The sequence below is a fragment of the Anthonomus grandis genome, chromosome 10 (genome assembly GCF_022605725.1).
Source record: "Anthonomus grandis grandis chromosome 10, icAntGran1.3, whole genome shotgun sequence".
Taxonomy (NCBI): domain Eukaryota; kingdom Metazoa; phylum Arthropoda; class Insecta; order Coleoptera; family Curculionidae; genus Anthonomus; species Anthonomus grandis.
This window is the reverse complement of record NC_065555.1, coordinates 9324426-9352347: the sequence shown is the minus strand read 5'-3', so window position 1 is coordinate 9352347 and position 27922 is coordinate 9324426. Positions and strand designations below refer to the sequence as shown.

General features: G+C 29.9%; 1 protein-coding gene across 2 annotated transcripts; it reads left to right on the top strand.

Annotated features, from left to right (window-relative positions):
• The first annotated feature begins 386 nt into the window (after positions 1 to 386).
• Positions 387 to 27740, top strand: LOC126741245 (glucose dehydrogenase [FAD, quinone]-like). Of its 2 annotated transcripts, none has more exons than XM_050447623.1 (10): positions 387 to 551; positions 7380 to 7566; positions 10784 to 10969; positions 13713 to 13972; positions 15379 to 15581; positions 16275 to 16382; positions 21101 to 21234; positions 22732 to 22916; positions 24288 to 24485; positions 27256 to 27740. In XM_050447623.1, exons 1-10 carry the CDS (start codon positions 439 to 441, stop codon positions 27527 to 27529), a joined length of 1848 nt encoding a protein of 615 aa, XP_050303580.1. In that variant the 5' UTR covers positions 387 to 438; the 3' UTR covers positions 27530 to 27740. The 2 variants fall into 2 exon arrangements, with proteins under 2 accessions (XP_050303580.1, XP_050303581.1); XM_050447624.1 differs by lacking the exon at positions 387 to 551 and adding an exon at positions 917 to 1074.
• Positions 27741 to 27922: the final 182 nt, after the last annotated feature.

Here is a 27922-nt window from a genome sequence, read left to right as displayed (position 1 = left end):
AAACTTGGGGTTGTTGTTTAATACAAATAGTTTGTATGTGTATTTGTCATGTACTATATTAATTTCTTATTTTTAACTAACGAGTTTATTTACTTGACTTCTTATAATGTGATTTCAAATATTTAAAATACGTTTCATATGCACATTATTTTTAAATATTTGATTTTTTTTAGCTATTATTAATAAAAATTTTGTTTAAAAAAATTTATAAGATAATGTTCTTAGATGAGACTGAAGAGGCTGCTTCTATTTACTGTTCCAAACGCAATATCTCTCAAAAATGTAACCCTACATGTGGGTTCTATAAAATACACTTAATATTTAAGCACTTTAAAATTATTTTGTGTATTATCGGTCAAGATAAAAATAATTCAAAAACTATATATTGCGATGAATAGGGAAGTGTAAAGTTTAGTGACTGCGATATTAAACAGAACCATGTCGTTTCACGCGTGTGGTTGCGAGACTACTTGGGTGAATCCATCCATAGCCGATACTTGTTCCGGAAATCAGTATGTCGTTTTTATGACTTTGGTTGATATGCTAATAAGGTAAGACTAAAATGTAAAATCGTACATTTTCTATAGATTTTTTTTCACTTAGCAGATGATATTTAATGAATTTTTCAGTTTTCTTTGTTTTCGGGTTTAGGATATTTCTAGTCAATGACAGTCATTAGATTACAATATTGAGAAAAACTTTTTTGTTCTTTACTCAAGGACACTACCTGACTTATAAATATTCAGAAGTTTAACGTTGCCAGGTAACTTTTTTGGTTTGTAGGGATTAAACATTTAACAGCTTTAAGACTGTCTGGTGTTAAATATGTTGTGACCTTGGCGGTAAGTCTACATGCAATCCAAAATTTTGTGTGTTATCAGTCAAGATAAAAATTTTTCGGACTATATAATGCCATGGATAGGGTAATGTAAATTTAGTTAGTGCCATATTAAATAGAACCATGTCGTTTCAAGCGTGTGGTTGCGAGACTTCTTGGGTGAATCCATCCATAACCGTTACTTGTTCCGGAAATCAGTATGTCGTTTTTATGACTTTGGTTGATATGCTAATAAGGTAAGACTGAAATGTTAAGTTATACATTTCTATAGATTTTTTCTCAAGTAATATATATTTTACTGAACAGATGATAATTATTGTTAATATTTTTAATTTTCTTTATTTCCGGGCTAAGGAAATTTTTTAGTCAATGACGGTCATTCCCATAATAAGTTTCATGAAACTGAATAAAAGATATACTTTGAGCCCATGTCCTTTCTTATATGTCTAACTAAATGCTTAAAGCAAAAAAAACTTTCAATTGATTTAGGTTTAATAATTTAATTTAGTACTCTCGTTTGTCATTCAGACTTTTTTTTAATGTAGCTAGTTTCTTTTTTAGGAAGTATTATGATAAATGATTTTTGATTAAGAATATTTTATTGCAGTAAAATACTAGGATTTTGTTTGCACAAATTAAACATTTTAGAGTCTCATTTTTTGTATATACTCTTAGTTTAACATAAACCTTTTATTTGTTTAAAATTGTTTTTCCTATCCCAATTTATTATGTAGTTTTTTTATCGGGTGTTGACCTGTATCCAGTATAGTTTTAGTTCTATGTAATAGTGTCTTATTTACTTGACTCAAATTTCACAGGCGGGTATTTGATGACTTTAAGGCCTATATATATTTGTTGACCACGTTTGATCATATTACTGATCTGGGAAAACTTAAAAATATAAATTCATAACTAAGATTATAAATATACTGTTGATCCAATTTGATCCAATTTTTTTATCAGTGTAACATTCAAATTCGAAACTATTTATTTTATTATTAGTGTATGTACATAATACTTTAGGTAACAATATAAACGGATTAAATAGAATAAAATATGATCCATTTCACAAAAAATCTTAAAATAAATAGTCATATACTTATAACTTCCTCATATCGGGAAGTATCTATATAATTTTTTATGACACTTAAAGAATAATTTTTAATAATAATAATAGCAAAAAGAATTTATATAAATTATTTTATATAATAACATTTATATAATAACAACCACCTTGACGCTTGACAGCAACAAAAAAGGAACAAACTTATTTAAAATTCAGGTGTTTCTTTCCTCTTTTATTTTTTGGACACGTCGATTAGCATTGTCAATTGCGGGTTTTTTGCGATAAAAATGGGCAATTCGTAAGTGGAAACTATAGCGTTAACATTGATTTTTTAATGGAACACCCTGTACATCATGGCATTTGACAATTCCAGATATATTCTGAATACTTTTTGTATGATATACTATATGCCTAAAGTAAATTTTTGAAGTTGGTAAAATCAGTTGCACATTTTCAATCACTTGCAGATTGATTAGATTAATTTTTTATTGAATTCTTTGCTTTAAATCATCACAAATGGATGGCAAACTGTTATCAAGTAAAAATTGGAAACTATTCGAATAATAAGTGCTACTTACTTTTTAAGAAAATATTTAAGAAATTAATGTTGGCAATATAGTTTTTACTTAAGATACTCAACAACCCAAATTTTTAATCCAATGAACGCATAGAATCAAATGAACAAGAAATTAAACATTAGTTGCCATAAATTTAAGATAAATTTCTTATGTTTGGTTAGTTTGTGACGTCATCGTTTTGGAGAAACTCTTTTCAGTATTTTTTATTTAGTTTTTCGTTCCTTATATATGGCCATTTCAAGTTTTTCAATTATCATCATGTATGTACATAGATGTAAGTAGAAAATTAAGTGGCTAATTAAATAAATAATAGACGTGCAAAGATAACAGATTATCATTGACCTTATCAAGTTAATTAATTGGGCATTTGGTTAAGGTATAGGAAAAATATGAAGGCCGATAAGTACTTACTCTAGAAAAGAAAAACGAAAATTTTAAAAATGTGGCGATTTACTTCACAACAGTCTCCTTTGAGCTCGATACACTTGATCCCGAAAAATCTGGAGAATAGTGCAGTTCGTAACTCCATTTCATTAGTTTGACGCTGGCGATATCAGATGTATGAGCCAATGCGTTATAATGATGAAAGATTACTTTTTTCTTTACCAAATTGGGCTGTTTTTTCTGGAATTCAGGGTCGATTGCAGTAACTCCTTTAAATTACGCTTAAATAACGTCCAACACTGCTGAAGTAGTTTACGGTTGCAAGGTCCGTAAGCAAACGCAAAACCCATAGCATCAATTTATACCCAAAATTCCATACAGAATATGTGTGGCCAACATGATCATTTAAGTTGCCTACTATCTTAGCACACGCACCTTCAATCTTCCAATAGTGGCTTTTTGTCACGTTATCCCCCGGAATAATCTTCGGAGCAGCTGGACATGGCTTTTTAACAGCGGACGTGCAATCAGGTTGAAATTCGTTTCTGACATCGAAGGAGAAAAGTCACCACGATATCATTGATTTTGTGCTCACAGTTGAGCATGTTTTAATTTCTCCTCCAAAAAGAAGAATCGAAATACACACCGATATTGTTGTTTTGCCACTTTTCTAAAACCGCAAATAAGCCCGCTTCACATGCACTCAGAATAAAACTACGAATCTGATTCGACTGAAAGTTTGATAGTAGTTTTCTTATGATAGTGACGCCATCGGGCGACGGGTCTAAGTAGTTATTGGACCGCCTTCGTATTACCACGATACCATTTTTCATGAATAGTCATATTTGAGAAAGGAATAAATCAACAGCAAATCACAAAACAATTTTAGTACTAACCCTTTATTTTTATTTTACTCAAGACTTTACTTACTCGTGTTTCGCTAACGAAGATAAAAATTAAATAAAGTGGCCTTATATACTAAAAATATAATTAATAGATCGGAAAGTTTAACAAATAACTTTACGGTAATAAAAGATTTAATAAAGAGAGAAAAACAATTAAAATATCTGCTACGGATAATGGTTAAGACAATAAGAGTTGCTGGTTAATCTTAAAAATTCTACCACATTTCAAAAAAATGAAAATAAACAAGGTTTCATTGCAATACCATATGATCCTATTTTGACAAAAGGCTTTAATAGAGTTTTTAAATACCTTAATTTAAGAATAGTCCCGCTTTATTTTTTAGATTGGATCGATACTAAATTAATAAAAATGATAGAACGTTGCGAAAAATTTTAGAAATACTTTTATTTAATTTATTTATTATATTTTGTTTTATATCTTATATTGCGTTTTTCTAAACTAATAACTTAAGCTTCCTCAATACATCAGTTATTAGTTTCCAACCTATTATCTATTTTATGTCTGTAAATAAACCGTTTATTAAAGATAGAATAGTATTTTATAAACTTATATATAAAACACATATTTATTATACAGATAACAGACAGTGTATAAATAAAAATAAATTACATATCATTCAGACTATTGGAAATTGGGTAAAAGTGATGCTGATTTTTGTCATATTGATATATGTAAGTGTCACTTTGTGCATTTTATATACCAATAAATGTTTTTCCGTTACACTGTCTATTTTAGATTTATTGTTTCAATAACTATATATTGTATCTTATTCATGCATATAACAAGATTCTATCGGTATTTTATTTATCACTTTATTATCTCAAATGCATTAAAAAAATGCAAATAATAATTACTCTATTTTAGTCTAATTAGATCACAAAAGTATGAATGAATTTAAAAGAGAAAAGAAAAAATCAATTCTAATTAAAAAGATTTATTTAAAGAGACACTCTAATCTGAATATAAATTTAAAATTATTTGAGAGCATGGTTTTGCCTAACACGCGCACTAATTACATTGAGAGAATTAAAAGAATGCTTGATCATTATCCAGAGAGACGTTTTAGTAATTAGTTGTAATTTGATAATTAAATTGTAGAATTCAATTGTTCGACAGTTTAATAAAGAAAAACCGTAGAGTAAAACCATGTGTACTCTTCCCTTTTTAAATGTTCAGAAATTAACCGAAATATCCTGAATTCTTATCTCATTTTGTGATTATGAAATTTGATGATTCTCATTAATGTATAAACCGGTATTATGTATTGTTCAATTGCCTATGTCGGGTATATAGGATGTATTCTATGTATATATACTTAAAACACCTTAAGTTCTCTTAAATTTGATAAGTCTATCTTAACCCGAGAAATGCTTATCCTGATCTTTTTAAAGCGTAGTTATAATATATATATTTAAATAATTTCGATGACATTTACTGATATATTATCGTTGGCCTCAAAAAAGTTTTTGTACAAGGGATTGCTTAATGATTTTTTGATAATCAGTGTTTAATAATTTACGACGGTCGCTTCTCTAGATAATATGTACCTCATTAGACTAATATTCACATGTCTATTCAGATTGCAGATTCTGATAAAAGTTATTGATATTCTATCGACTTTTTCTTAGCAGTAGCCTTTCTATTGCACCGTCGCGATTTGGTATCAGTTATTTTTTTATATCTTTTTTATTCATCCTGGATTACTTGCATGTTGCAAATACTGTCAAATTAGATAGATTTGCTTCTTATAAATAAGCTCTGCTTCTAATGTCCTGTGTTATTGATCCTCCAGTTAACTTAGTGGTGTTCAATACTAAAAACCACTAAAAGGAGGCAAAGTTTTCTTTGTAGGATTTCCTTTTTGTTTCCTTTTATCGTTTTAAGCTACGATTTGTTGGAACCTGTTGAACGTGGTGAAATAGTAAATCAAACCTCACATGCCCAGTGCTTTCTGATATCTACTACTCTCATTGAATAATTATTATCTGAGTCTGCACTAAAGGCTAAATGATAAGAGATATGGTATCATCTTTTAAAAAGCTTATATAGCACTTTATAGAACAGGATTCATAAATTGATCTAGAATGATGGAACAGGAGCGATTAGTCTATTGGAATCATTGACTGAAACCTAATTTTAAAATACATTATCAACATTTTATAGTTGAACAGCTTATGCCAAATTATTATGATTGATATACAAAGTATAGCTGAGCCAAAAAGATAAGAAAAGAAACAGGACGGATTGGTCAAAACAGCCAATATTATAAAAGATCGCCTTATCGCATTTCAGTAGAGCTGCCTAAAATTAATCTCTAATCTAATAAAAGTAATTGAAAATAGGCTTTTTAAAAGAAGAAATTAAGAAAAGCTATAGAAATTAGGTATTAAATATCTTTTATACAAAACCCTTTAGATATGACAGATACTCTATTACGAATAATACGGATTGCATTCTTACAGAAGATCATTAGACATATCTCATAATATTATATACAAATTGAATAAGTCTATTCAACGATACTCTAGGCATTCAAGAACTTCTTAAAAATTAGATGTGAGCACACTGAAAATGAATGGTTAAATAGTTCGAAAACAAAGTTTTGAGTTAGCAGGCAATATGATTGGTAGATCTAGTAGATAACGCTTCTGGTATTATCTGGTTATTAATTTAAAGATTTTTATTTATCTTACAATTCTTCATTCAACATGCTTTAAAATCCTGAGACTAACAAAAAGATTATTTTTACCTTGTCAGAATACCTCATTCTCTCAAAGGAAATTCGAGAAACGTATTGAACCTAATATCTAATAAATCAAAAATCACTCTGAAATATTCAGATCTCGTTTCTGATCTTGTTCTTACTTCTTTATGAGCTCTCTATTACCTTAAGTATTACCACAGTATCGATACAATCAATCCTTACATCTCAGCTAAATTATATATTATATTAATTGAATCAGGAAATCACTTAATGGTTGCCATTTAATCTTTTTACCAGAATTTAGTTTAAAGAATCTAATCTATATTCAGAATGATAGTTAAATAGAAAATACATTGGATAGTGGCGTATATGATATTACGAGAGATTGAAAAATCAACCTCATTCTTTCATCTTGAGAGTAAAAGAGTTGTGAGATGTTTTGACTATAGACGTTAGACGCTTTGTGGAATAATGGGAGACTCTTTCTGAAAATTTAAGTAAACGCAAATTACTGCAGCCTATTCAAGTCTAATAAATCATTACACATGAAGCTGCAATCTTGCAAATTTAAATCGTCTCTTTGAATACCTCATACACTCTTCTTTATTGGTCTTAATTTTATTGGAATTATGGTTATATAATTATCTTTCCTAAATGTTTCTGGTATCATTAAAGACTATGCTTCAGGTTCTTTAAGGTGCTTCTAAGGTCAATTATATGGTAAGTCAGATATAGAGTTTCAATGCAGTAACAACTTAATAAATTAAATAAATAACCATTGAGACCAACCTGTTGTGGATCACAAATTTGTAACCCGTAGGTAAATTTAAATTATGGACATCAATCATAATGAAAATTTTGATTATTTGCTTGTTTTTTTAGATACGCATGCAAAATCTCAGATCCATGTGGCAGAATCATTCCAAAAACACAACCGGCTGCGCAATATGACTTTATTGTAATAGGCGCCGGTAGTGGAGGTTCGACAATAGCTGGAAGATTAGCTGAAGTAAATGAATGGAATACGCTTTTGTTGGAAGCTGGCATGGATGAACCTCCAGCGACACAGGTATTTATAATACATACAATATTTAGTAATTTCGACTATCCAAATACAACTTTCACATTTTACGATGAAGACATTCGAGAGTTTACATTAAAAACGCATTATTTGCCTCTATTTTCTTTTTATGAATTACATGGATCGTACGACCAATAGTTCTTTTTCGAGATAGATGTAACTACTTATGCTATTATAGTTATAACTTAAGTAATTAAATATGGGAATATCTATATAGTTATAACTTAGATTAAAACAATTTCGCTAAAAAGCTATAGTTATGGCTTTAAGTGCAAAAATAAGTGTAATGATAAAATAAGTGCAATATAAAATAATGATAAAAAAAATTGCAAAAATAAATTTAAGTGTAAATTTTACTCAATAATTATATTTGCGGCATTTTTAATATATACTTTTAGTACGTGAATGATGTAGGGATCTTAGATACCTACTTAAAGGTATTTAAAAACACATTGTTGCCTTGAAAATCCTAAAAAAGCACGTTTAATCTTCGCATATTTAAATCTGTCAAATAATTACCTAAAAATTTCATAATGTTACTATTGGAAAGTTTTTTGGGCGCAGTTTTATAGGAATTATACGTAAATAGGTAGATCTTTACAATCGCGCCCAAATTATACCAAAGACTTGCAAATTATTTAGCAGAAATTCATTTTTTTTTAAATGAAAATCTTATTTTTTCATGCACTAAATCTTTATTATTTAAGTCTCATGTTGACCCTAAATAATGTATCTTAAATATATCATTAATTTTATTGCAGAACTTAATATTATATAAATGCTTCATTTTAATCCCACGTAAATATCTCAAACTTATATCAAAAAATTACCTTCACAAAAAATGAAATAACGGTGGTCGTAAAAGAGTATGTAATAAAAAAATCTCTGGGTAATAATAAACATCATAAATATAATTCAAGAAAGAGACAAATTACAACGAATGAAGCGTCACTTACATCATTAACATTACAAATATTTTAAAGACATAATGATATTTTTTTTAATGGAAAAAATTGGTAAAATTCTTGGTCTGTTTCTTGATTTGGCAAGGGCTTTCGATATGGTCCCACATTATCGATTCTATGAGAAGATTGACTGAAACGGGGTTATAGGAATAGCTTGGGAATTCATATAGGATCATTTTAAAAATCAAAAGTAAAAAGTTAAAATAAACTACACCTTTAGCTCTAAGAAGGAATTTGCCATACGAATTCCTTAAGGCGCACATCAAAGACTGCTGTTTTTGAATCGACCAAATAGTAGTAACATTACTTCTTCATTCGCCGATGATATAATTGATGATTCTGCAAGATATCTCACACAAAAAGTATCGTAGAGCATTACAAAAATAAGTTCTTGCTTATGTTTTAATATGGTTAACCTAAACAATTCAAAAAGATGTTCAAATTTTCTATAAACATCAACTAAAATTCTATAATATTACATTTTTGCGATAACAGAAATAATTGCTCGTGTCTGATTAAAATTATAAAATATCAGAGATAAGATGCTTAGATCTTCAAATTGATGAACACTTTAAATGGAATCGTCACGTGGAAATAACAACAAGCAAATCGAGCAAGTGAAAAGCGTTTTAAACATTAAAACTCTTAAACAGACCTGTCAAGCATTAAATGAATCAGTAACCATAGGCTGCCAAACTGCCGATAAAAATAAAGTTTTGAAAAAATGGTTTATTAGGGTGTTATATGGAAAAAAATAGATCCATTTTGCATCAATCAGGCTTCACGCACATAACATCCATGGATGAAGATAAAATAACTGCTCTAGTTTGTCTCTATTTTAGTAAGAAGTTTGATATTCTAAATCATAAACGTTTAATCTCAATATTATAGAATATAGGGTTTGGCATAAAGGCTTGTGGTTTCATAAAATCATTCTTAAATTAAAACATTTTAAAGTAGAGTTTTGATCTTCTCCCTAAGATACTAACATCGTTAGCAAAACACGTGTCGAAAGTAAATTAAATAGTTTTGGTTAGTGGTAAAAAAAAGAATTTTGAAAAAAAGAAATTGGGTGCTGCAAGGTAGTATAATTGCCCCTTTACTTTACATACCTCATACTGTTAACTTTTCTTTATGTACTAAAAATTGTAAATCTCCCTTTTACGCGGACGATAAGCAGTTATATTTCACTTTTCTTAAAAGAGGCTGAGCTAGCTGCAATTGTCATTTTTTTTAAATACTTGAATTACCATCATCTATTCTATATGAGGACCAAGTTTCTCTCTCTAAGGAAAATTTAAAAATTCTGCCAATAAATTAAATCTAAATATAAATAATGTTACTATAAAAAAAAACTATCAAGGATTTATTGACTACGCAGAACTTGAACATAATATTGAGGGCTTCGTAAGTATAATCAAATAAAGAAATATTTCTTCTGTTGTTTGCTTTAGGCTTTTTGGCATATTTTGTTAATTTAAATACAGCGCTTTGGTTTAATTTATTTGGAAGAAAATATAAAGAAATATCACCAAATATTTAACATTTTTATTGAACCTGCTAATGCATTAAATCATACTAATATAGACCCACGCCTAATATAGTTTAGCGGTAAGCAAACATTGTAAAAAGTGTAAAAGTAATATACTGGCAGATTCTGATTAAATTTTTTGAAAACCCTTTGATTTACTTCTTATAGGAAACATTGTGAATATTTTTTACTATTAACTAAATCAAACTCGGAATTTTTAGTTTTTTTAAACGGAGTTTTTTATGGATCTCTTGCATGGTTTTTTCATTAGTTGAGGCAAATTTCAGTTCAAATCGTAATGCACAATCATAATGTTTTACTACTAAGGTTCTTTTTCAATAATACTTGTTGAAACTGGACGAGCTATTCAGAATCTCCAAAAAACCTACTGTAAATATTACTTATCTTGATATACTACTAAAGGTCTTGATAACAAATTTGTTGATCATTTTCCGCTTTCGTGTCTTTAAAGATATATAGGGAGATTCAGAGTAAGCCAGTACAATTCCCTTTCTTTCTAGTCTCGTAAAACTAAAGATTATTCCTAATTGAGAATGAAGATATGAAGTTTTCTATATTACCTAGGTCAGTACTGTCATGAATATCTGGGATGTAATGCGTCCTTAACTTATAAATCGATAATCACCAACTTTTTATTACTTAAAAAACGTAATTTTTTTCTTATTTAAATTTTATCTTATTTTCTTAGATACCTGCAGTACCGGCCTTTACTAATACTCTGATTGACTGGAACTTTACTACCCAACAAGAATCAGGTGCTTGTCTATCTTCAAATGGAATTTGTTCATGGCCTAGAGGTAAAGTACTTGGAGGTTCCAGTGTTTTCAATGGAATGATGTACATGAGGGGAACACCGGCTGATTATCAAAGATGGGTATGGGTGCCTTATTTTAACATTCACAACGCAACTTTATGTTCCATTTGGTATTAGAATATAAGGTTAATAGAGTATAAACAACGTTTTGTGATGAATTAAACATTTTCGCGTTAAATAATGGGCTTGCACCTATTTTACATTTCTATTTATGATTTACATTTTAATTTCGTTCTAGTTTTATACTACTACCAATCCTAGATAACTATACGTATTATTTTCTAGTTGCTAATTGCTATCAGTAAGGCGGTGATTATATTTAAAAAAAATGATTCAAAATGCTTTTCCTTACTCACTGTCGGGTATTTTTTGTGATAGTGAAGTAAAAATTTCCATCATTCAGTTGGTTTTTATTTGCAAACCTAATGACTAAATGATATATTTATCTTCTTTTGAGAATAGGGACAAATCGTAATTGCTTCTTAGGTATAATTAGGATTACACTGTATATGTTTAAATAATTTTTTATATATTGAATTTCTAGTAACATGAAAAGTCATCCGTATTCAAGACGAGTCCCTTGTATAAGCCCTTAATGGGTCAAAAAAGTGCTTAAGTTCACATATAATTTGGCACCAAGGCCTAGCCGATAGTATAAAACATCTAGGCCTTCTAGTAGTGATAAAACAACTCTTCATCACTTTATCACTAAAGAATGCAATAGCACTCTTTTATTCAACAATCCAAATAAAAATCAGGAAGTCCAATATTCGTCTTAAGACAATTCTTTTTCAAATTTTTTGCGTAAGTCGTGGCACGATGGTAGTTTTTTATCGATGCCCTTTTGAGAACTTAATAAAAAATGTCAAAATAAGGAAAGGCTTAATATAAAACTTTAATATAAAATAAAACTGTGATCATAATAAATAAGCCCCATGAGAATATTAACTTATAGCTGATATAACAGAGGATACAGTAACAGCGGCATTAGAGGAACATCCGAGAACTTAGTCTCTTATACATTTTATTCAAAAGACCGACTGACTTGTAGTGAAAAAAGTATTATTAAGAAGTATTATTAGGAACTGTAGTTTTTTTAAAGTGAAATCATCTAGATACGATCTGGTTAATATACATGTCTAGCCAACGAACGTTTTTGGTACGAAAATCAATGTATTAACTTACAAAAACAAATTTAAGTCACTAGAATGTTGGCGTTTCGCCTACTAATTAGTGAAGACTTTAGTAAAAAAATTACTTCTAATGAAAAGTAATTTAAGTTTATTTATACGTGTCGTATTATATAATAGGCCAAGCAGCAAATTCAATTTCTAACCATGGGTTATTTTATAGTTTTTTAACAATTTTTCCTTTTTAGGTTCACATATTTATAATTTTTCTATATACAGGGTGTTTCAGGACTATGGGATCAAACTTCTGGGGGTTGTTCAGTGCAACAGAAGAATCCATTTGAGTATAGGAACCCATGTCCGGAAATGCGTCACTACGCCACTACGGCTCTAAGACGCGTTAAAATGTATAAAAAACATTAATTACCTAAATAGGATCTGCTGCATTTATTTTTACCTTTTGTACATGATATCATAACAACAATTGTTTAAAATCAACGCTTATCAATGTCAATTCTCAATGTCATGTTTACAAATTTTATAGCTTACCACTTTTAAACATTTATTGCTAATGGAAAACTTTAACAATCAACAAACTGCCATGCACGAGCAGCATCGCGGTTGTATCATGAACGTTATCCCGAACGACAGCATCCTGGATACAAAAAGGTTAGCCGCTGATGAACCATCAAATAGCACACGTTACGTCGCTAAGAATATGAATACGAGTAACGCTTCTGTCTGGCGGGTACTACACGAGCAACAACTCCATCCTTACCACTTCCAAAAAGTTTAAGGTATGACTGCAGCCGATTATCATCCTAGAGTTCAATTTTGTGGATGGCTTCTGGATTACCTCATTGCACAGCCAAATTTTTTACGATATGTTTTGTGGACCGATGAAGCCTCTTTCACAAGAGAAGGTATTTTTAATAGTAGGAATAGCCATGTTTGGGACGAAGAAAATCCTTTGCTGTACAAGTACGCGAGTACTTGGATCAGCGATTTGGGCACCGTTGGATTGCCAGAGGTGGAGCAGTTTCTTCGCCTTACAGGTCACCCGATTTAACGTCGCTCGATTTTTTCTTGTGGGGATATTTAAAATCTTTAGTTTACGAAACACCCCTAGAATCAGAGCTAGACTTAATTGGACGAATAACAGCAGTATTTGAAATAATTCAAAACGAGGATCAAATTTTTAGTGTAGTCCGCCGAAATCATGTGCTTTAAATTAAAACGGTGTATTGAGGTTGGAGGAAGACATTTTGGATAATTGTTGTGATGGTATCATATACAAAAGGTAAAAATAAATACATCAGATCCTATTTAGGTAATTATTTTTTTTTTTAATTTAAACGCGTCTTAGGGCCGTAGTGGCGTAGTGACCCATTTCCGGACATGGGTTCCTATACTCAAATGGATTCTACTGTTGCACTGAACAACCCCTAGAAGTTTAATCCCATAGTTCTGAAACTCCCTGTATATTTTACTCTTCAATTTACTTTTAAACACTACTTTCAAAATTACTTTTTGAAAACTCAGTAATGTAAATTTTATTTAAAATCAGATAATGTTAAATGAGTCTTATCAAATAATTAAATCTGCATTATACAAAATTGTGAGGGTACTAAAGCATTATGTAAATTAATGTTTTGTCAATAAATCAAATTAAGGTTGATGCGGGAAATACCGAATGGAGTTACGACGACTTACTCCCAGTATTTAAAGCGTCGGAAGGAAACAGACAAGTGGGCAGCTTGGTTGATGAAAAATACCATGGAACTAAGGGTCCGTTTACCATTCAGCAGTTTAATAGTCATCCTAAGCTTGCTGAAGATATCCTCATAGCTGCTAACCAAAGCGGATGGCCTGTATCCAATGATTTAAATGGGGATCAATTTGTGGGATTTGCTATTGCCCAGACGAATAATAGGTAAGTTAGAAAAAAATGATTCTTAATGAAATTCTCTTATAGTTTAAGCAAGGTGAATAATTTAGTAAATAAAAATTGTCTAGTAGATAAACAGGAATCTCAGAACTTTTAGCACATAAAAAAAATATATATTTGCAAGATCTATTCATTGATTCCTTGGATTTGGAACTTTTGGGTATTTATGAAGGACGTTATGTTCTTGGTGCCTATATTAAGTATTCATCAGTTAGAGAAGAGAATCATAGAAGGAGCAGAGGAGTTTCAATTAAAACTAATAATTTTTAAAAAATATCGGTTTGTCATTTTAAAATTTGCATTTGCAAAGACGCCTTATATTTCTTAAAATTGTCCCTCCACCTGAAAAAAGGATAGAATTAATAAAATGAGTTTTTTTTTTAAGTTAACTGTGATATTGAACCTCTAGATATTAAAAAATTTTGATATTTTTGATATTAAATGAGCTGCGTTAGATTGGCTGAGAAGCTATTTGGTTAATGAATTCAGTATTTAAAAATTTAAAACATTCTTTTTAGTAAATTCTGTATTCCTTTGAGAAACTCCAAGGGTCTTTTTAAATCCCTATACTTGAACGATGTGACTGAACATTTATCAGGTTAATATTTGATGCTTGTATTACATAAAGGTTTATAACAAATTGCTGAGTGGCCAAAGTTGAATAAGTTATTAATAAATACCTCAGAGTATTAACGCGTTCTTCAGGGGTAATAATGAAATTCAAGAGCCATATTATATTTAAAATGTTACACTAGATGACTCTTGTGATACTTGCAGCGCAATTTTCCTAGTTATATAAATGAAATGTGTGTAGAAACTCTTAAACAGCTAAATTTCATCCATCATAATAGCAAATATTTTTCTGCTGTAACTGAAAATTCTATATTTCAGATAGGTTCATCATTGTTTAAAGTATTATTCAATAATATGGTATGCGATGTTTTACGATGTTTTTATACAATATATTGAGTATAAAATAAGTTTTTGAAATATTTCACCGACAAAATATATGCTACAAATATATGGTTCTTCTAATTTTTCGATGCAGCAAACTATAACCATAATTTAAGAAATTATTATTTCTTTAAATGTAATTTCCAGAGAACTAATTAAGGTTTTCAAACACTTATATCCAGACTGCTAAGAACATTTAATTTGATGACGAATACTTTTAACTTTAGGCAACTTTTTACAGCAGTTTAAAGTAAATGTCAGCCACTTTGAGTCAGGGTATTATGAGGTAATTAAAACCTTATATGAGGCCTTTGTTGCTTAATAAAGGTAATATTTGTATTTCTATGTTAGTGTTTAAGCTTTTTCATTTATTTTAATATGTATTTGTCAAATTGTCATAGTTGGTAACACCTTATTTAATTATATAATTTTTACAGGGACGGTGCTCGCCTCAGTTTGGCCAAAGCTTTCGTCAGACCGCACAAAAATAACGATAACTTCGACGTCATGATAAACTCTACAGTTACTAAAATTTTAATTGAAGGTGATGGCGACAACAAAAGGGCTTATGGAGTTGAATTTGTTTATAATGGAACTACTTATACGGTTAATGCAACTAAGGAAGTCATTTTAGCTGCAGGTAAATAGTATACTTAGCATTACTCTGCTAACTACAGTCCAACAGAAACTGAGCATAGAGATAGTTCGTGCGGTATAATACATTTTTCTTGTGAGCGGCAAGCGCAATTCAGTGAAACATTGTCATTCTCTTTTCAACTTAACTTTTTGCCTACGAATATGTTTTACATGATAATGCATGGCTTTTTGGCAACCAACAAAGAAGTTAAATTAAAATTACGGTAATAAAAATCTTTAGAATAACTAAAATTAATTACAAACTTAAAATGAAATTAAAAGATAATGAATAAAAAAGTGTAAAAAACACAAAATGATGATGTAACATTAAAAAAACTCAATTAAAAAAATACGGTTTAGCCAGAGTTCCTCAAAAAAGCAAAAGGTGTATATGCACATTTTTCTTTATAGCTTTTCTCATATACCACTTAAGTGACTTCTATAAGAAATTATTTTTGGATAAAACTGTTTTACTACTAACCAAAGCTCTTTACTTCTACTTGCGACAAGTGTTTTTGGTTAGTCATAAGACTTTTTTGTAATTTGTGCCTTTAAAATATTTTATAAAATATTTTGAAGTTTTTCTGATCGATTTTGTCACTTTCTTAATGACCGTTTTTGTTTTTCTACTAGAAGGTCCTTAACACCATATTTTATCTCTTTTAGATAGAATAATATAAAATCGTAAAATTTCTAGGTGCTGTACAAACACCACAAATTCTATTGCTTTCTGGTATTGGACCAAAAGAGGAACTGGATGCTGTAAATATTGAACAAGTTCACAACCTGACAGGTGTTGGAAAAGGTCAGTAGAAAATTATTTACGTACGCATTTGAAATACTGATTCTTAAGTAATTCTAAATGTTATTTTGGATATGGTGGACATAAAAATGAAATGGAACAAAAATGTTTACATATATTACAAACATTGTTAAAATAAATGTGTGGCGGGCTTCCTGTATAATATACAATGCATTTAAAATAAGGATGTCTATCATAGGAATCTTGGAAAATAAAAGAGATACGAAGATGGTTTAAGTTAAGGTTTAATTAAAGAGAAGTCGCGCGTTTAAGCCTAACAATATGCTGTTTAGAAAGTTTTAAAATTCGCAGTAGTTCCCGAGATATGCATAAAAAACGAAAATTTTCCGATTTCTCTTTTATTTTTTTCTGACGTTAATTTAAAAGATATTATTGAAAAACGCAAGACACTTTCTCATTAAAACTTTTTAAGCTATATTAAACAGCGTTAAGAGATTGTACGTTTCATTTCGGAAAAACCATCATCCACTATATTTTTTTATATTTGGTGCGTAAAAAACTATACCCTGTATTAAATAGATATTTTATTACAAATATAACGATGTATGACACAATATGCTTAATATGCAATATATTAATTGGAACAAATGGTTTCATATTTATGTCATATGTTAAATAATTAAACAAGTTAGTTAAGAACTACTTACTAGAAACCAAAAAAAACTAATTTACATTAAAGATAATATTCAAACAAATTACCCTTGTTCTCCAAACACAGATAACAACTTCTGTCGAATTTAAAACACTTCTTAACATATCAGGTGTAATGCTTTCGAACGCTTCAAGAACTATTCTGCTCAGCTGATCCTCAGATTTAAAAGCATAGTTGTAAACATAATTTTTGCAATACCCCAAGAGAAAAAAATCAAGTGGAGTTATGCCCGGCGAACGAGGGGGCCACAGAACTGGTCAATGTGAACCTATCTTTTTTTCTGAGAATCCGGTCAAAAGATACTCGCACACGATTAAGGCATTGTGCACGAGCGCACCATACGGCTGAAACCTACAGTTTCTAATCTTTCCAAGCGGTAAGTTGCCCAAGGATTCTTCAAAATGGAAAATTAAAATCAAAATGGTACTGATGTCTAACCATTCGATTTACTGGGGGATTGTGCCTTGACCAATAATGGTATTTCTCCGGTTAAAAATTCCATTATTTGTCACCTTTCTCTCGTCCGACCAGAAAATCCTATGGAGAAATATTTCCATCTTCTTGACACTGCTTGGTGTAACATTCATAAATTATTCTCGCCTTTCTTTCTCACCGCGTCTGAGGCCTTGACAGGTTCTGAGTTTGAACGGGTGTAATTTCTGTTTTCTCAAAATGAAGTGAGCAGAAGTTTTCGGTATTGTCAGTTTTCCTACAGATATTTCCGGATTTTCAATTACAGCTAGTACTATTTTTTTTTCTTCATTGCAGGAGTTATTTCTTGACTTACTGTTTCTTGAATACTATGGTTTCTTGAATGCACCATACTGATTAAGATTCGAAGCAAATCGTCCTAAAATTTTTGTACTGGGTTTTTTCTCTCTAGATTGTTGACTTTTATTTAAATGCATACGACTAGCTTCAGCAGCGTTGATATAGCGTAGGATATAATATTTCAACGTATCAAATTTTTATTCAAGTAAAAAAGCATGTTTTATTTTGTAACAGAAAAAAGACGTAGCCAGAAGACGCAAGAACAAAGTTCAAAAACACTGTGTGTCAATAATAGGTCAATAAAATTATTTTGACATTTTCTCAGCAGCATAATGTCACCACCTACTAAAACATTGATGATGGTTTCTTCAAAACCAAACATCGTACGGAAAATCTCTCATCGCTATTTTGTAGAACTTAAAAAGTGACGAAGTGTCTTTTGTTTTTCCAAAACTCTTTAGATAATGGAAAAAAAATAAAAGCAAAATTGCAAATTTCGGTTTTTTGGGCATATTTTCGGCACTACTCGGAATATTAATACTTTATAAATGACATATTATTAGGCTTGAAAATGCGCAACTTCTCTCTAATTCAACCATCATTTTATCTCTTTTGTTTTCCAAGATCCCCTTAATAGACATCATTGTTTTGGACACACTGTATATAAGTAACCTTTTAGTACCCTTATAAGTACCCTATTAGCATTTTGACGGGAGGGGCATAATAAATCACTAATCCATAAGAAAAACGGAATAATCTTCAAGATAGTAAGTAATTTGAGGAGTTCGCGTGCATAACCGAATATATCCACTTTCATAAAATTTTCAGGCAACACGAAAAACACCATGTGTATTTATATTTAAAAATATAAATACAGCGGGGTTGACCAATATATTAACTTAAAAAGAAACAAAAAAAAATTAACAATTCGTCATTATTAGCAATAAAAGTTTGTATATATCCGTTTTTACATAGAAATGAGACATAGTAAGCAAAAATATATATTTATTTCTTTTTAATCAAACCGGATCAAGTTAATTAATTTGATAAAAGTAATAAAAGGAAAATTAAATATGTATTGCATTTTCTTCTTGGGTTTCAAAATTTGAAAAAGGCTCCGGTATTGTTACTACATATGTATGTAATAAGTTTTTGTATCACAAAAAATCTTCCCTGTTTCGACAATTATCCCCAAAATGCTCCATTAAATGATTTAAACATTTTTCTGGATTTGGAATTACCTAGTGGTAGCGGGCTAAGCTGTATGTTGTCTTCTGATTTTCCTTTCTTAAGAAGTGATTTCCAGATTGTGTCACCCAATGATGTAAACCGATAAAATTGAGACATATTCATTGTAACAGTGGTTTTGTTATGTTTATTCTCAATTTTTTTCAAGTGAATTCTTTTGCATTCTGTAATTCCCTTTATTTTCTTATATACTTTTCCAGTTCTTAAACATTTACCAGTCAAGGCCTAGTGTTTTTACCAAACCCACTTTCGAATATATTTCAACGTATTTTTCTTTTATTGTAATGACTGGATATCTTATGAACTTAAAACACTAAAAGAACATTTTTATTTGACCGGTCTTACAGGAGTTAAAAGCCCGTTGAATCACAACTCAACGTCCAAACAACAACTACTAGAATAGATAATAAAAAGTGCAATAGAATACGCACAATGTTTATTTGAATGCACATTGTTTATTTGAATATATCCACTTTTGTTATCAAAATTTGGATATATCCGGTTTTGTACCCAAACTACTCATTTGACACTAAAAGAAAAGTCTGTGATAACAAGCATTTCATAAATGCAATATTTATTTTCCTTAATAATTGAATTACACAATTATCATCAAATATGACTCAAAAACGTTGAGGAATCACATGTTGTATAACCTTCGTTTCACATGACTTATGACATGACACCACATATATAAAACGCAGCTATTTTGTTTTAAATGCAAATAGTATAGCGATACGATAATGTAGAATCATAAAGTACCTATCACTTGTTTTTTCCGACAGACAAAGTCCAATTACAATAAGTTCTTGCATTAGTCAGCTTCTTAAGTTATATCTGCATAATATAACAAATGAACACTAAATAATTATAGATGCAACATCAGTTGTTTAAGTTGTACACAGAAACGATCTAAATCACTTATAAAATTAAAATTTCAACGCCTGGCCGAGGACGGTCCTTGATTGGCATGACGTCAAAAGTTAGTTTCAGATGTTTTCCTTCGGGAATAATGCACGGAAGCCACTTAGATGGCGTTTGTGTTAGTAGCTGTTTGATGATTGAGGCGTGGGTTAGTCATGTTTTTTTTTTGTAATTTATTGAATTTAGAGTGTGTTCATTTGTTCTACTTCTTATTTAAAGTTCTTCTATAACCATCGATTTAGTTCCCGGGGAAACACCGGTCTGATTAAAAAAAACTATCTCTGTTCTATTCTACTTTTCTCTAAGAGCCATAACTTTTTCTTTTTGGATCCTTTGAAACCTAAATAGAAGTTTTTGCTGATGTTTTGCGACCTAGATAATTTTTTATTGCATGAATCGCAAAATTGAAACAATAATTGACATTTTTTTTTAACAAAAAACGAAAAGTGGTAAAAACGCCTTGATTAGCGAGCGTTTACGCTTGATGACCATAACAAAAATATCGGTAAACTTACTAATGACATCACCATCTGTATGTTTCTAGGGACGGTAAATATAAATAGAATTTTTATACAAACTAAAAATATAATAAAGCACTTAATAAAAATAAATGAAAAATGCAGTAACAATCAGATAGATAAAAACATATTGTTTATTAAATAAAACCTCTATTCTAATTACCTAACCTAACAAATCAGTAGATCTTATGGCACACTTATCCTTTTCTATGTAATATATTGTAAAAATAAATGAGATTTTGTCTTTTGCACTGATTTGTGATATGTTTTATTTCATATTTTCATTTTAATTTTTTTCGTTTAAGGAGAAATAAGAATATTCAAAATTATATACAAAATGAAAACAAATAGGCAATAAAAAATAAAAAGTTATACGGAGTGCGCTTGAAATTCATTTAATATCATAATATGGTTATAATCAAATACATTATGCAATAACTATGAGTATATAATATTATAATAATATAAGTAAATTTATTAAATTAATCGGGGTTTCAATGAATTTTAAAGGTAGAAATGCCATAGAAAAGGAGAGACCCTTACGCATGTACTATAAATACAAAAACTTAAATTATTTTTTTTTATGCCAGGTATAAAAAATCACGTCTCCTTCTCAATCGTTGGTACCATCAACGAGACAGATGTGGTGGATTTAAATGACGAATCGTTAGCACAGTACCTTTCCAAAGGAACCGGGCCTCTCAGTGGTACTGGAATGTCTCAGGTACGTAAAAAAATAATAATCCAATTGAACGCTATCATACATTGTATATAATGATGTATGTGGATGTTCTAGGAAGTAGGTAGATGGAAAAAGACAAAGTAATAATTAAAATTTTACAATGTTGCTTTATCGTTCAAAAATGTGGTTCTGCGTATTGCTTGCCTTGCCCTGAGAAAGTTTCAATTAAAGACTAGGGGTATACATGAAAATCTGAATTTATTAAAAGAGTCAATGCGTCAATATAACATTAAACATTACAAGCATTATAAAAAATAATGTCGGAAGTAACTAATGTTTCTAATACAGAGGTAACCAAAATCCTTAATGTAACATGAAATAATTTTAATTTGTTTCTAATATAAAATATCGAGTGAATACTCGATACAGTGTTTTTTCCTTTCAAGAGGTAAATTATAATATGAGATAAAAATGAGAAATAAATCAAAGTAAAACTTTTATAGCTTTAATGCAAATCTTATAAAAACAATTAAAAAAATTGACAATTTTGTTTTTTACTAAGCTGATCAATATTCTTGAAAAGGCATATCAATGCAGGTCAGATCACTAACAGTTTGTTAACCATTAACTCATAATCAATTAGGCTTTAGGCAAAAACACTATACCTCATATAAACACTCATGCCATTCTAGATCTTGTTACCAATATTTTTGGTTCATTCCATGACATCCGCTTTAGCTCAGTCATCTTCTGTGACTTAAGCATTTGAACTATTTGATTTTGTTAACTATGTTATCCTTGTACAGAAACTGCCATCAAATAGCTCTTCTCCTATAGGCCGTATATTCATCTAATAAAATCCTATACAAAAAAAGACTTAGTGGATGGAAGTCGATGGAGTGAGATCAGCAAGGATCACAGGATCTATCATAGGACCAATTTTATCTCTTACATACATAAATGATTTCCCAAATCATCAAACTTAAGCCAACTATACACATGTTCAGTAATGGTGTGCCTCCAATAAAGTATTACTTAATGGCACACCAACTAAACAAATTATATGTCCTATGAGAGAGTAAATATTTAAAATTAAATTGAGGTCATGTTTCTGTTATTATCGATCCTAAGCTGTAATGGGGAAATTGTGAAACATCAGTACCCTTACCTTGTTTGTTTTCTCTACAGAAGTGTGTCTGTTGAAGTGTTCCACACATCATATTTTATGCTTTCATTCCCATGGAGGCATGCAGCAAGGTTATAGAAATAGATATAAGATAGAATAGATAAGGAGATTTGTAGGGAATGGAAGTTGATAACAGTATCGTGAATACTTATATATATATGAGTATTTATTGTATGTAGAATGAAACATCCACAAACGTCCTATTAAATCCTCTTTAAGACGCCATTTAGACGTGCGATTTGTACGTCATTTTAACACTTTTTTTGTGAATAGATTTTACCGATATATTGTTAAATTTACACTACAATTACTGTTTCATACTAATATAATAATATGCCTATTTATAATAATAGCTCACAGCCAGAATTCCTAGCAACTATACTTCACCAGACGATCCAGATATTCAACTATTCTTCAGTGGGATGTCCAACACTTGCGCTTACAGCGGCTTGCCAGGTTTACCCACAGATCCAGAAGACCCTAGCGCTTTAAGGGTGCTGAGCATCGCATGCGTCAATTTACATCCGAAAAGTTCTGGGTAAGATAGTTTATATTAACTTATTTGCCTTTATTAATGGAACCTATGAGTATTTAGAAAACCTCGAGATTCTGAGAATACCAACTTTTGTATTTTTATTCTATGAGCCTTAGAAAGTAATAGTAAATCTTGAGTTTATTTAATCAAAAATAAGAAATTATGTGTGTAATCCAGGCAATACAATTTTAACATTAGATGTTAATTTAGAAGAAAAGCACAAATGAATTTAAAGGCAATTTTAGCTTTATTCTGTTCCACAAAAAACGCTGTTCAGGCTTAAATTTGAGGATAATCACTGAAGAAAAAATCGTTTTTTTTGTCCTGCACAAATAATAACAGAATAATATTGTGTATTAAAACTAAGCTAATCGTTCTTTTTCAAATACTTTACCTATAGTACAGTCAAAACTAGAGCGCAAGCAGTAATTAGGTAGTCTTGTAAATTTTAAAAATTCACGCAGCAGTTGTTTTCTCTCAGTGGTTTTGTAGTCACTCTTTTATAAGTTGCGAGTTCCTCAATTGCGGTGAATTTAAACTTCCCGAACGTTTATTATAGAAAATTTAATTATCTTTATTTTTTATTTTAAAAATGTTTCTGTAGGACTAATATGTTAACCAGGAAATGAAAAATACTTTCAAAAAAACGCAACGGAGGCGGCAAATAAAGTTAGGGTAAAGCAAACAAAAGTAAAAAGAAATATAATCCGCACTACTCTTTAGATAAACACCTTTGTTTCACTTGCTCTTTAAGTAACGACAAAGACATTGAAAAATCCTAATACCATGTCTATCAATATTTAACTGTAATGAGTTTATATAGGTTAAAAATAGAATATCTGGCACAATAGCATATAGATATTGAGACACTGTCTAAGGCCTTATTAAGTCCACGATGAATACAACTAGTTTTTTTTTTATCATTAAGATTTTGGCTTATTTGAGTTGTGAGGTATTGGATTAGGAGTACTTTATCCTTCTAAAATTTTATCCTAATTTAGTGATGAGATTCTTTAGTCTGACCTTTTAAATAATTGGTTGATAATTTGGAATTTTATTCAATGATGCCGCTTTATGAAATTCTGTTTAGTTGCTTGGAATTTGATGTAGATTGTAGTACTAAGCACAAGAAGAATATTAACGTTTCTAGAATATGCTTAGTAAACCTGGTATAGTCCGTTAAGATCTCAGTTAAACTAGAGATTAAATTTGAAATATTTCAGTATACTTACAGTGGAAAATATATTGTAGTTGATAATTGTCAATCTTTTATGCTAGAGGTTCATAATGAAATAGATAATACGAATATGCCCTAATATATATATATAAATAAATAAATCTATATTCTTATCATTTTTTTATCACTTATTCCAGGCAAATCAGCCTTTTATCGAACAATCCATTGGACCCACCTAAAATCGTAGCCAACTACTTTAACCATTCAGATGACATTAAAGTGGTTCTAGCTGGCGTAAGAATTGCTCAAAAACTGATGCAGTCAAAAATAATGCAAGAGAAATACAACTTTACCCTTCAGCAGTATGATTACGGAAACTGTTCCAGCCTTTATGAGTAAGTACTTATATACCTTATATTTTCAAAAATAACATAATAAATTATAAATTTATATATACATTAAAAATATTAACAACATAAAACTCTGCATCTGAATTCACAATAACGCTTTTTCTTCGAAAACGAGACTACAGCCCTGTAGGTTCCCCATGAATTCTAATGAGTAATGATTACTTGTTGAAGGTGTGAGTTTTTAGTAATTAATGAATAATAGGGCGCACTGCTTTTAACTTGGGGCCTGTGATGGGATTTGGAGACCTTTAGAATAATGTTTCGCTTTGGCGAGGGCGAATTGTACCAAAAAAATATAGAATGTACCTAAACAGTTGTAAATTTTAAAATGGTATATTAACTCCAAAAATGACATACCTATACAGGGTGTTTCAAATTTTGAGGATTACTTAGTTAACCATGAAAATGTCACAATAGCTTAATAAATGATGTATGTCATATGTAATGTAGTGACATAGTAAGTTAAAATATTAACAATGCTTTTCCTTATTAACTTAATTTAAAAAATTAAAGATATCAACTAGCCAAATGAGGTTATTTGTTTTCCATGGACAATGTGATCAAATAATAGCAAGAAGTGTAGAAAATGAAACGAAATGTATCCAGATCTACCATCAACGAATCGTTGAAAGTTTATAATGTTACAAACTAATTTTGTTAATTATGGCTCTACATTAAAACCTGAATTAGCAGAAGAAGCATATAATATTATGAATTATTGGTGTATTTTACTGGATATCCAAGAGCTTCAATTAAAAAAGCTAAGGATGATTTAGGTTTATCTTATTATTCAATTCAAAAAATATTAGCCAATCATAAAATGTATCCATAAAAGTTAACCAAAGTTCAAGCTTTGACACCACAAGACTATCACAGAAGGGTAGAATTCTGTGAAAACATTTTGATCATTGACTTGCAAAATTTTCCAGAGAGGAAATTTTCAATAGAAGAAATAATCATTTTTTGACTGATTTAAATCCACACGCGACCAAATAAATGAGTTTCCAAAAAAAAATTTAGTTTTAATGTATTTTTTCTTTTAAAAGATAATCAAGTAAAATGTGTGATTCTGCCAAATTTTTTGAAATTTTAAGAAGTGTTGTAATTTTTTTGGAAAATCTGCCATTGCAAGATTTTCGTACTTGTTGGTTTCAACTTAATAGAGCCTCGCCTCACTGTAGAGACAGTGTACCAAGAGAACTGTACGACATGTTTGACGATAGATGGTTGGCGTAAGGGACCATGGGATTGGCCGGCGAGGTCACCAGATCTACGACCCCTTGATTTTTATTTATGAACTAATATAAAGGAAAGTGGGTGTACGCAACACAAGGAAACAGTAAAGAAGAGCTACGTCAGCGATTTATTACCTATTTTGAAGAGCTAGATGAAAGCGAAATTAGAAGAGCGATAAATACATCCACCAGAAAATGATTTGATAAATCTTTAGAGAATAATGCCCTTTCGTAGCTATTTCGAAAATTTCCTATAATAATCCTTTTTTTTTTGTTACTCTTTTTTATGTAACGAAGTATTTTAAGGTATAAAGAAGCTTTTTTATCCATTGGTTGTAAATCTAGAAGCAATGTGTTACATTTTCTACATATTCTTGCTATTATATGAGCACATTGTCCATAGAAAATAAATAATACCATCAAAACTTTATTTGAGTAGCTAATAATAATGTTCCTTTTTTTTAATTTAGTTTGTTATAAAACATAATAGTTATAATATAACTGAAACTGTCACCATCATAACTAAATTAATGTAACTGTCATTTATTAAACATTTGCAACGTTTTCATAGCAAACTAGGTAATTTACAAAAAAAAATGTTTAAAATTATCAAATTTCATGAAAATAAGTAAGTATTTTTTATTCCACCATTCCCTTAAACGTTTGAAAGGCTTTTTTTAGACACTAGTGCGTTAAAAGTGAAACTATAAACCCTCGGAAGTACGTAAAATGCGTACTTTACGCACAGTAATAGAAAAAATTTTTTATGTTACACGTGTGTAAAATCTCTCTCTTTTTTTATCAATGCGACAATTCCGTTTCTTATTATTTTACACACTTGTTACATTAATAGGTATTTTAAAACTGTGTGTTTTCAAGAACTAGAAAATGAAAAAAACTTCTTTATTTCTAGTAGGTACTATAAAATAAAACCATTTCTTCTAAATGATTAGAGGAAAAACTGAAAACACTGAACACTGAAAAAACTGACACACATACACAATGCTTTTGGTATAGGAAGTTTTAAATAACCAAATTTTCCAGAATTATATTACTTTACTCTGGTGGAAATTATTAACGCAGTTATTTAGTAACTTAGTAATTAGTTAATTTAGTAACTAAAATTCCCTATGACTAATGTATGTCTTTACTGTTGTAGGTTTATAAGTGACGTTTTCTTCCAGGAAAAATCAGACTAATATTTGCCTTGCACTTCTTTTAATATTAAATATGTCACATTTTTGTGCATTCAGATATCTGAATCTTTGTGCGCTGATTCTCGCCTTTAAACTATTAACTTTATAATTGTATTTTTTTTCCTAAATAAAAAGACCTTTATTATTATCATTATTACTATAAACATTCTATGTCTACTTTTCAACTACATTTTTAGCAATTGATATAATTTTTCTTTTTTTTTTTGTTTTATTTAATTTTATAGTAGAGCGAAAGATAATTTAAAAAAAAAGACAAAATTAAAGATATTAAGGATATTAAACAAGATCAATGTTTTTTTTTAGATTTGATACAGATGATTTCTGGGAATGTGCAATTCGCTACGATACTTACCCTGAAAATCATCAATCTGCTTCGTGCAAAATCGCTCCTCAGAGCAATGAAGAGGCCTGCGTCAATCAGAGACTGCAAGTTTACGGTATTTCTAATTTAAGGATCACCGATGCCTCCGTGATCTATACTCCAACATCTGGTAATATCCAAGCTATAATCGTGGCTATCGCAGAGCGTGCCAGTCAGTTTATCAGGGAAGACTATGGTATTGATTCACAAATATAAAAAAACAACTTTCGAGATGTTAGTACAGTTTATAGACGTTATTTATTAAGGTGAAAATATATTTGTAATGTTCGTCAAAATTCATTAGCAGTGTTTTAGAATAGGCGCTAGATTTAGTAATGTGTAAGTCTATTCTATTTAGATCAATTTTGTATTATATTTTTTGTATGCCTTTGTAATCAATTTTTCCTAATAAATGTTTCTATAAGAGCTTAAATAGTTTTTAACACCATGAATACAAGAAAACTATAACAGACCCAAAAAATTTTAATGATAATGATTTGTTGTTACTTGTTTACAGACCTTGGGAAAATTCACCTAATATTAGAAAAAAATTATCAGAGATGCTGGTATTTTGGCATCAAATGTAAAAAAAAAAAACATAATATACTT